Below are 12172 nucleotides of genomic sequence, written 5' to 3'. Positions count from 1 at the left end.
CATGTACATTTTTCATGTACAACCTTTGAATATATGCATTTCATATATCCTGATTCCAGATTTTAAATACATTTTATTAATAAGTTCTAACTTCTTACTTCTGATTCTTCTCACATTTGCACCATCCAAATGATTCTAGATTAGAAATACATTCCTAATAGGTTCCAGAATTGTAAGAAGTGCAATTCTTCTTACACTTTCATCATCAAAATACAGTACTTTAAAAAGCTTTGATAGCTCACATTTGTAATGAAGTGAGAATGGCCCAGCCATCTTCTTTGGTCTATAATTGTAAAACATTTTCATTATTAAATTTATAATTACTAATTAACATGATCAATCCAACAAACCATTTCATTCCTACACAACCTATTGCCTTTCGATCATCTTCTTCTTTGCCTTCAGCATGTGTCCAGTCACAAACTACACCAAATAACTTTTGGTACATCAATATAAAAAAGAAAAATATCATCACATGTCATTTTAACGGACTAGATGTTCCAGGTTCTTATCACAAAATAGTATGTAACGAGGTGCTCTTCAAGAAGAATACCATATTTCCTTTTTATTCTTAGAGATATATTGTTTACCCACTGACTCTTGAGTTTGAGAAGATTCATCTAGAATGTTGTCAGATGAAGACTCAGTTTGAGATTTTACTTATACAACGATTTCATGATCATCGTTGGCGCCCAAGGAATTACTGCCTCTACATTCATCTTTTTTGTCTAGTGATTGTGTCACATCTTCCCCTGTCAATTTTCTTCTCTGCACCATTATGGGCAGAAAATGAACAATTCTGAATTCTCAATTGCATTTTATGAAAGCTAAAACAAAAAGCAACCACAAAGACAAGAGTCTCTCTAGACTTCTTTTCTTTTTATATCTTCTTAAACATTACTATAATACTTTGGGCAACACAATAGAAACACGGAAGGATAATGTGACCGTGCTGACTTATTTCAATGCTGTACCATCCTTCCATGCAACTTCACCATTTTTCCATTTTGTTTCTGATGTTTTAGTCTCTTTTTCCCAGGGTAGTGGGGGATAACTGATGAGTAATGATGAAAGAGTATCCGTGCTGATAAAACAGCAAAATGTTTACAGATGAAGGAAAAGTGAAATCACTAAGATTCCAAAACGTATTTAAATTTATAAAAGGATCCAATGAGCTGATATGGTAATGCTCAGATAAAATGAGTTTTGTTTTTTTTTTTTAAATAAATTCTCTTTGTTTTTTAGAAGATCTCTATTAAAAAATAAGTTATGGGGGCGCCTGGGTGGATCAGTTGGTTAAGTGACTGACTCTTGATTTCAGCTTAGGTCATGATCTCACGGTTTGTGGGTTCGAGCCCTGAGCTGGGTTCCACACAGAGCATGGAGCCTGCTTGGTATTCTCTCTCTTTTCTTTCTCTCTCTTTCTCACTCTCTCTCTCTCTGCCCCACCCCTGCTCATGCTCTCTTGCTCACTCTTTCAAAATAAACAAATAAACTTAAAAAAAATTAAAGTTATGAATATCACTGCTCAAAAATAAACTCCAGCATGCCTGAGTGGCTCAGTTGGTCAAGCATCTGACTCTGGATTTTGGTTCAGGTCATGATCTTGCAGTTCATGGGTTCGAGCCCCACATCGGGCTCTGCACTGGCAGCATAGAGCCTGCTTGGGATTCTCTTTCTGCCTCTCCCTTGCTCACTTTCTTTCTCTCTCTCAAAATAAATAAACAAACATTACAAGAAAATCAAAAATCAAAATAGGGGTCTCATGGACCCTGATGGCACATTGACAGTTAACAAAAACCAAACTCCATTTATTCAACAGCAGATCTTGTGGCCATATTGCAGGTTAATGTTATGATTTCCATTAAGCTTTTGAAGTTCTAAAAATGGCTTACGGAATGATCACCACTGTCACTCCTGTTTCTACCTCAGAGGACCCCAGTAATGCAGGAACCCGAGCCGGGAACAATTGGATCAGATGCTCTCTATATATCCTTGCAGCTACAATTCATTAAAATAACAATATTGGTGTTTTTCTTTTATTACAAAAATAATAACTTTCTTTATAAAGAAAATACCAATCATTTCTATAATTCTACCTGAAAGCATTATAAACAAATTGTGAAAACATCACGATAAGAAATATTTTTATTCTATGTCCTCATTTCTTTGTGATTTCAATGCCCTGAGCCACTAGCCACAAGGTTATCAGGAAACCCGGAGATCTCCTACCCTCATTTAGTTCTTTACATTAATTCCTAAGTCTCTCTTTCTTAAAGCATATAGGTGATGAGTGATGGGAGAAGGCTGATAAAGGTACAGTGATAGAACACCATCCAGAATATAGCTCCCTCTGACAGATGCATACTGCTGTTCAGTCTGGCCAATTCTTTCTCATTTATGGTGTGCAGAGTACATAAACATTATGTGTGTGTATATATGTATATATGTGTATTTATTATATTAACCTATATTCATGCATATGTATGTATATATTTTAAAAACATTTTCAACTGTACTTTTTTTTTTTTTTTATAAAAATTTTTTTTTTTCAACGTTTATTTATTTTTGGGACAGAGAGAGACAGAGCATGAACGGGGGAGGGGCAGAGAGAGAGGGAGACACAGAATCGGAAACAGGCTCCAGGCTCTGAGCCATCAGCCCAGAGCCCGACGCGGGGCTCGAACTCACGGACCGCGAGATCGTGACCTGGCTGAAGTCGGACGCTTAACCGACTGCGCCACCCAGGCGCCCCTGTAATGTGTTTTAAAAAAGTACAGTTGCGGGGCGCCCCTGTAATGTGTTTTTTTTTTTTTTTTTAATTTTTTTTTTCAACGTTTATTTATTTTTGGGACAGAGAGAGACAGAGCATGAACGGGGGAGGGGCAGAGAGAGAGGGAGACACAGAATCGGAAACAGGCTCCAGGCTCCGAGCCATCAGCCCAGAGCCTGACGCGGGGCTCGAACTCACGGACCGCGAGATCGTGACCTGGCTGAAGTCGGACGCTTAACCGACTGCGCCACCCAGGTGTAATGTGTTTTTAAAAAGTACAGTTGCGGGGCGCCCCTGTAATGTGTTTTAAAAAAGTACAGTTGCGGGGCGCCCCTGTAATGTGTTTTAAAAAAGTACAGTTGCGGGGCGCCCCTGTAATGTGTTTTAAAAAAGTACAGTTGCGGGGCGCCCCTGTAATGTGTTTTAAAAAAGTACAGTTGCGGGGCGCCTGGGTGGCGCAGTCGGTTAAGCGTCCGACTTCAGCCAGGTCACGATCTCGCGGTCCGTGAGTTCGAGCCCCGCGTCGGGCTCTGGGCTGATGGCTCAGAGCCTGGAGCCTGTTTCCGATTCTGTGTCTCCCTCTCTCTCTGCCCCTCCCCCGTTCATGCTCTGTCTCTCTCTGTCCCAAAAATAAATAAAAACGTTGAAAAAAAAAATAAATAAAAAACACATTACATCAGAAAAGAAAGGTAAACATTAAGATTTTGAAGGAGAATATACTTGTATCAATTTGGAAAATCCTATAGAAGTGTTTTTTTCCAGAAAGAAACAGAAACGATTCCTTGTATTCTTAAATACCTCCTGTAGTCATCAAAGATAAAGAGCCTCTTAATCCAGGTACAAGCCAACCACTCCCAGAAACCAGCAATGAAGTTGTGTTCTCTGTTTAAAAGACTCCCAGATATGTTTTAATGATATGATATACTTGCAAATTAGACCTATGCTTTAATAATGACCACATTTAGTTAAGTCTGTTCCATACTCTAGAGAAAACAATAATTTTTAAAAGATTAAAGTATACCCTACACTATAATTTTTTCTAATAAGAATGTTTATTAGTTCATTTAATCTTTTTAAAAATCTTTACAATTAGAGCTTTAATTTCATTTTTGAACTCAGATAGATAAAAGCATGTAACATAATCATGAAAGTAAAAAAAATCCGCACTTTTGAGATAAAAATATACCTTTCTAAACCACTATATAAACTTCAAGCAGCTATGTTTGAAAAATAAATGAACTTGTCTAAAATGCTTCTTATAATTATAAGCACATGTAATATTACTATATAAGACTTTCTTTTTGACTCTTAGCCAGTTCTAAGTCTTTTAGAGAGAGAGAAAATGGAATGCATTTTTAATACTAATGGAATGAGATGATACTATATGAATTTCTCACGCTTTAATGATGTTGTTTTGGGAACTCAAGGATGATATTGATCTCTCTAATTTCAACATTCGAGGGCAGAAACTGAAAATCAATACAGATCTAATGTGCTAAATAACTACTCAGGAATGGGTTCTCTTCCTCTAAAACCACTTCCCACTCCCTCTCTGAGACTTTCAAGCCTTCTCCAATGGTAATTTCTCCTCTCTGTCCTTGGCATAACCAAGGAGTACACCCTTTATGTTTTCTTATGTACAAATCATAAGTCAAAAATATATTTATGGCTTCTAAAAGTTTTCACCAAAATATTAAATAATCATATTTAATTTTAAATACATTTTAAATTTAATATTAGATACAAAAAATGTATGTGTAAGGATAACCATTGCATTATATACATATATGAGCAAAAAACTAGAAAACACTTTAAATCTAACAGCAGAGAACTACGTACAATTAATAATGTTATATACAGATCATGGAATACCACATAATGATTAAAAATCTAATTTTCCAAGAATACTGAGGACATGTGAACATGCTAATAACATGTTATTGGGTAAAAAAGGAAGATGCAAAGAATATGAATCCAATTTTATAAAAACGATACACATGCAGAAGAAAAAAATCTAGAATGTATAATAAAACATTAATAGATCTCTAGCCATAAGCATGAGAGGTGATTTTTACTTTTCACTGTTTCTGTTTTTTGTAATTTTCACCAAGCCTATGAAATTTCTATTAAAAGGTAATTTTAAAAATAAAATATCAGAAAGTTTAAAATACATTTTCTGTTGAATCAACAGAACTATGCTCTTTCATGGTAGTTGATAATTTCTGATGTAACTAAATCAATCAGCACCAAATTACTCTCTGTCTTATACACAAACACTGTCTCGTCTGTACACATTCAACCACATAACCAAAGGGTCCAAACCCACCTTGTTTTTCTTCAGGTGTTTCTAAATAATAAGGCATCCTTTTCATAGTTTCTCTCAACTCCTGTTTCAATGCCAGCATGTATTCTTCGCCCTCTCCTGCTTTCAGTGGCACCGGTTTATAATCTGTATCCTGTTTAAAAGACAATGTGTGTGTATGTGTGTGTGCCTTTTTAATAAAATAAGTTTCTTAACATCCTTTTTGTCTATAATCTGGAAAATTTCATTTTTATTGAAAAACTACATTTCCCAGGTACTAAGTTTTACAATCAACTCAAAAGACGTTGAGCTTTTGTAATCTATTTAACTTTTTAGCCTATTTCCTACTTTGCTCTCATTTTAGACAGTAGGAAAGATTCTTAATTTTCCTACTGACCACACCAACAAGTATTTTGTTATATAGTCTGTTGACTGTGATTACATGTTTTAGAAGTCAAGGCACCCAAATGAGAGTAACTGCTTTAGTCCCCTAGTAACCTCAATTAGTAGTGGTGGTATTGGTGGGAGAAGTAGCATTAAAAAAAAAAAAAAAAAAAAAAAAAGATTAAAAGTAGCAGTTATCATGTACAAGTGGTTACTCTGACCAGGATGTCCTCATCACTCAACATCCACGATCCCACTTAAAGTATCATCAGTACTTCCCCTTTTACAGTAAATAAACTGAGACGTGAACAATCTATAAGCTCATAAACCATGTAAATGACAAAGCGGGAGTTTGAATCTACACCTTCAATTTTACAAAATTACACACATATGTATATATATTCATGAAATACATATATTTATTAAAAAGTGGGGTCTCAGGGTATGTAGTAAAAGACATTTCTAAAAGAAAAAGACATTTCTGGTATCAGAACTACGTACAGGGTACATTTTCAAAATTTCACTCTGAGTTTATTCATTCATTCTACAGCTATTTATTGGGTGCTTACTATGAGCTAGACATGGCTAGACAACAAGAGATACCATGATGAATGGGTCAAACTTCTTGCCCTTAGGGAACTTACATACTAGAAGAGAAAAATACAAGAAATAAGTAAACAATGAGGAAATACGCAATTTGAGGTAGCGATAACTGGCATAAAAAAAGTGAGGCTGGGTAGAACAAAGTGTGACTGACAGAATACACGGAGGTTGGAGGTAGTTGGTCTAGACAGGGTAAGCACACAGGACCTCTCAGGAAATCACATCTGAGTACTGCTCCGGATAAAATTAGGAAGTCATCATGCAAAGACTTGGGAATAGATGGCTCCAGCCACGGAAACTGGCAGAGGAAAAGGCCTGAGAGAACAAGAAGGCCATGATGGCTAAGGAGCGAGAAGGACAGTGGTAGCAAGAGTCATAGAGACACCAGAAGGCCATATCAAACACAGCCAGTTTGCCAGCAGCAAGGAATTTCAATTTTATTCCAACTATACAACAACACAGTATGTACTAATATTTCCAGTGTTTAGAAGTAACCTCACACATAGAGAAGAGTTGTTTTCAAGGAAATCAATGTATAAAATGATTCACATAATGCACAAACATGAGGTATCTGTCATTGTTTCAGGCTATACTAAATATCAGAAAGGCAAAATGTCAAGAGCAAAAAGTAGAGACTCCCTGTGTAAGACATCTAGATCCCTAGATACATTTGTCCAGCGTCCTCTACCTACACAAATCATTTGACAAAAGACTTTTCCCTTCTGAAATAGGGGAGAAACTGCTGGATCGAAGGGTATCTGGTCATTTATGAGTTTTTCATTTTTTATATTGCAGCACATACACATCTGGAAATGTAAGCTCAGGTTTCAAACTAAATGTAAAGTGAAAGCATTAAATTAAACATTATGCCAATTAGGTTTACAGCATACTCATTAGATTTAAAAGCAACACTAAATGTAGCAGGAACAACTAGATTTTGAGAAACAGCAACAAAACTCAAACTGACTTTAACAAAATAGAGAAATAAGCAAAAACCAGAAACAGCCGACTGGGGAATCAAAGGCAAAACGGTACACTAGGGAGCAAAATCAAATTGTGTAGATACAAGATGAGAAGAAAATCATTAAGTGAAAGTCTAGTAGACTGAGGACCACTAGGGAGCACTGTAAAACCTAACCTTTTAAAAATATTATTTTGAGGGGCTGGGAGACATGATCTCACAGCTCGTGCAATCGAGCCCCACATCACACTCTGCTAACAGCCAGAGTCTGCTTGGGATTCTCTCCCACTCTCCCTCTCTCTCTGCCCCACCCCTGCTTGCCTGCATTCTCTCTCTCTGCCAAAATAAATAAATAAACAAACATTAAAAAAATTTAAAAAACAAAATATTATTTTGGTATTGGAATACATCAAAAATAGCAACAGAAGAAATAGGAAATGAAAAAATTCTTTCTTAGTTCATATTGTACTGAATGTATTCACGGCAAGTTGTATACAGTTTTTTTTGTTTTTAGAAGGCAGTGTAAAAATTAGAAGAGGTTCAGGGAAGAACAGTGGCCGTGAAGCACACTCTCTTTTACTTTCTTACACTTAAGATATTATAAGGATGTTATATATTCAGTCCTGTGCAGAATTTTAATTTTCTTTGAAAGATGAAAAAACCAGCCGTGAGAAATCTGCTGTTAATGTACTTACAGGAAATAGTGGGGGTGGTTTCAGGACTACATCGGGTAGCTTTTCACCTCTGCCAAATCCAACTGCCTCAATATTAAAGGTGTAAGCTGCACGTCCGCGTCCTTTGTTCCCAGCCATTAGAACTAGTTATACCAGCAAATTCTGAAAGACATCACATAGAAAAAAAAGGAAATCAACATTTTAAAACAGAATATAAAACTCTGTCCCTTAAGTAGCGTGGCTAATGGAAAATACTTCTGGAAAGCAAAACTTGTAAAGAAACAATAAACATATGCTAAACTGATTTCTGAACTCCTCACATCTACTCAGGTCTGGCAGGTGACATGATGATGGCTTCAATTACCTCACCAGGCCCTGGGTGAACAGCTGACCCTGGGTCCCCTTTGAGATGCTGCCCAGACCACTGCACACAGCCAGTTGATGCAATTCTCTCCACCCCTCTGTGATTTGGCATCAAGATTTCAGACATATGTAAGAAGTGTGGACAAGGAAAGGTCTGGCTGATGAAGACAGACCACCTAGCTTTTTCATTCAGCTTGAAGACTCCCACGAGTCATATACACTTTAGATTTTTAAATGATAAAAAAAACCATCTGCAATAGTTAAATTAAAGGTAAGATAAACCTGTACTCTTTCAACTTTGGCCACAGTAGAGATGTCACATACTCAAGTTCTCTACTGAACTTGTGAATTGTCTGAAACAGGATTGATCTCTACAGTGTGAGAACTGAGCCGGCAGTATATTAACAGGGATCCCTATACCAAGGCTCTGTCACTACAAGAGTGCAGTTGACTGTCGTGGTGATTATGACACACATCTTCTAAGTCTCTTTTCCCACTGATAATACTGTGTATCAATCCTGCAAGTCCAAGAAAACAGCAATATATCCTCTCCTACCGATTTAACAGTTCCCCTTCCTTTCTTTCCTTACCGTTATTTTTTGAAAAACTGAGGTCATTTCCTATACAATGCTTCTCCAAATTTAAGGCACACGAGAATTACCTAGGAATCTTGTTAAAATGCAGATTCTGATTCAACTGGCTGAGAACCTGCATTTCTAACAAGCTCTCTGGGATTATCCATGCTACTGGTATGCGGGCCACTGTTTGAAAGTAGCAAGGTTGTAACATTCTCCCATTTCTGAATTTGAGGAACTGAATACATGAAATGCAGTATAACACATTCCTCTTCGCTGTATTTTCTATTTTCTAAATAGGTGAACTAGAGGCTTACTCAAATTTGAGTTTAATTTTTTACAAGGACACTTAAAAGAGTTGCTCTGTTCCTCCTATTGCATCACATCAGGATGCAAACAAAACCAATCTCTCTTTCTTTCTCTCCCTTTCTCTCTCTCACTGATGTTCTCTGGTCAGTGGGTTCAGGTGCTAGCAGTCTGTTTCATCTAGCATACAGTTCCCCATCACTTTCCACCTAATGATGTCAGCAGCCATTGATGATCGTAGCCTAGATTCGTTATTCCATTATGGGCTGTAATTTTATTCTTTCTGTATCTACTAATTGGAATTCTATCATGAATCAATTTCCTCATTCACTATTTAGCTACAATGAAGCACAAGTTGTAGAGGAAAGGTACCTATTCTAATACCGAAGCTCATTCCATGTGTCCACACTAAAAGAGAGGAGGATATCTAAATGGCCATGTTTCATTGCTGAGTCATTCAAGCATATGCTGAGCCTGCAGAAAGCAGGTCTTCCAAGTATGAAAACTGCTGAGCAAAAAGACACACTCACTCTAAGAAATGAATTGTGAGAGCCCTGTAGGCATAGTCAAGACCACTGGGCTTAATTCCAGTCTGGGATTTGCCCACCAGTAAAGATGAACAATCCCAGGCAGCATTTCCCAAACTTGCCTGATCATGAGAACTGGCCAGAGAACTTGTTAAATATACATATCGAATCCCATGCAATCTTCAACTATTCAAACCTACACCAGAATCTTTGGAGGTGGGCTCTGAGAAACAGCTGGGAAAACTCACCCTAAAAAGAGAGTATGTCAGCTACCATTGTTTGATGGAAAATCCCTTGAGAAATACCAGACGCTGGAGCCTCTAAACTTCCCTATTTATCAAGTACCTTTGGGTGTATAAACTGGTATCATTAGTGAATGGATTGCCCTTGGCAGAAAAATCAATCCTAGCTCTTGAGACACCCTCAATGATGACATGGCCTTCTGGCCTACAAATCCATCTCTTTTTAGTTTGGCTATTATGAGTCAGTTGTGTACCTACAGAAGCTGCCAAATTCATTATCTTCTCTTGGAGAGCTGAGAGGTACTTCTTGGACTCCAGTAACTGTCTCATAGGGAAAATGGCTCACAAGTGAGGCCTAAGCATCAATCTCTGGTATCCTCTGAGTCAACCACTGCCATGTTCTTCTTTCACCCTCCCAAACTGCTTGAATGAAAGGTTTTTTATAAGCAGGTTTCCCCATTTCCTTATTATCCCAATCTTCCTCTACTTCATATAGGCCAATTTCATTGAGTCATTCATTCGACCAATATTGAGTATTCCAGGCACTATGGCAGAACCCATGAATAAAACCATGTCCCTGTACTAAGGGCAAGTATTTCAGTGGCTGAAAGAACACAAACATGTAAACAAATAAATGTGTAACATAATAGTATGTATTCTTGCTGTGGGTTGAATTGTGTCTCCCTCCTACCCACCCCGTACCTGTGAATGTGATGACCTTCCTTATTTGGAAATAAAATCTTTGCTGCAGATGTAATCAAATTAAGATGAGGTCATAGAGAATCAGGGTGAGCCCTCTTCCAATGATGGGTGTCTTTCTAAGAGGGAAATGTGGACAGAGAGAAACACACACAGAGGGAAAACACCATGTGAAGATGGGAGGCAGAGACTGGGATGCTGCAGTTTCAAGCCAAGAATACCAAAGAGTGCCAGGAAGCACTGCAAGCTAGGAGAGGCCTGGAACAAATTCTCCCTCAGAGCCTCTGGAAAGAATGAACCCTGCCCACACCTTGATTTCACCTTGTTTTCAGACTTTGGGCCACCAGAACTGAGAGAGAATAAATATCGGCTATTTGAAGTCGCCCAATTTGTGGTAAAATGTTATAGCAGCCCTAGAAACTCATCAACACAGCTCTTGAAAAAAAATAAATGATGGCAAGGGGACAGAGAATAATAAAGGGGTATGTTAGCTTTTCACACAAGGAAGGTCTTTCTGTGGAGGATAAATCTGAGCACCATGCCGGAGAAGGCCTGTAAGCCACAAGATGAAGGGATGAGGTAGACACGGCTGCACAGAGAAGGAGGAACAAGTGCAGAGAAAGAAGCCAAATGCTGGGAGTGTGTGAGGAATGAGAAGGCCATGTCCCTGGCGAGGAGTAAGGAACAAGAAGAGGCAGGTCAGGGCCGGATTTTGCGGAGCCCTGTGTAAGTTGAGGTAAAGGGTTTGGCTTTTTACCTCACTTGTGATGGGAACTGGTTTCACAAAAATGTTGAAATGCAAAGGTCCCAATGGCTCCCAAGAGCAAAATCCACTGGCATTTTGTCCTCATTCATGTCTTGGACTTCCAAAGCACATGACTCGCTATGGCCTCCTCCCTTTTGAAATTCTCTGCTTCCTAGGGTTTATTAAAACTCTGGGGGTTTTTTTGTTGTTATTGGCTACTTCTCTTCTTAAACCTCCTAAATATGGATTTCCTTAAGGTTCAATCTTTGGTCTTCTGCTTTTTTTTTTCCTTTGGTCTTCAGAAAACACACCCGCACGCAGGGTTTGATGACCTCTCCCATACTATTATCTCCAACACTGACCTTTGTCTTGAGTTTCAGCCCATGTTCCCACTATCAAAAGAATATTTGGAAAGCACTTTAAACTTAAAATACTGAGGTCATCTTCCCCCTGCACCAACTGGCTTGCCTTTTAGGTATTATGTCCCTGCTTCTATCCACAGAATGTTATTTTCCCAGTCACCAACACTTGATGACTTGGAGTGCATCAATATTGATTCCTCACTTTGTTCTACCCCTCCTATCGAATCAATCACCTAATTCTTCCTTCAAAATGTCCCTTCATTTCCATTTCCTCTACCATAATCCAGTTTAACCTCTTTCTACATCACTTTTGAGTGACTGCAAGTTTTGTGCCTTGTTCTTCCTATTTGTTTTAATTTATTCTTCCACATTATTCATCCTAAGGCATAGTTCTGATCATGTCGGTCTTCTCATCTTCCCTCTTGGCTACAGGATTAAATCCAAACTTCCTACCCAAGTATTCAGGGCCCTTTTAAGATGCCTGCACTCCTGACTCCTTGTATCATCATGTCTTGTTTACCATTCTCTCCACTACAATCTACCCCATTTTCCTCCCTGCTTAACAGTAGCCCCTTTCACCTAAAGATCCAGTCTAAGTCCAGTCTCCTTGATACCTTTATAGAAGAATATTAGCTGTATCCTCTTACATGTTCACC

At 38.1% G+C, this 12172-nt stretch overlaps 1 protein-coding gene across 1 annotated transcript in view; it reads right to left on the bottom strand.

Moving 5' to 3' along the window:
- The window catches only part of POLR3G (RNA polymerase III subunit G), a 44101-nt gene that overhangs the window by 28157 nt on the left and 3772 nt on the right, over window positions 1-12172 (bottom strand). The window contains exons 2-3 of the mRNA XM_047071853.1: window positions 7719-7859; window positions 5100-5229 (exon numbers count right to left, since the gene is read on the bottom strand). Of these exons, the coding sequence (XP_046927809.1) occupies window positions 5100-5229; window positions 7719-7835 (247 nt within the window). The 5' untranslated portion in view covers window positions 7836-7859. The remainder of the gene's footprint in view (window positions 1-5099; window positions 5230-7718; window positions 7860-12172) is intronic.

This window comes from Lynx rufus, unplaced genomic scaffold (assembly GCF_022079265.1).
Source record: "Lynx rufus isolate CCGP_SWC_20201006 ecotype Redwood Valley unplaced genomic scaffold, mLynRuf1.p SCAF_1, whole genome shotgun sequence".
Classification (NCBI taxonomy): domain Eukaryota; kingdom Metazoa; phylum Chordata; class Mammalia; order Carnivora; family Felidae; genus Lynx; species Lynx rufus.
Note: the sequence above shows the minus strand (reverse complement) of the source record. Positions and strands in the feature narration are given on the sequence as shown.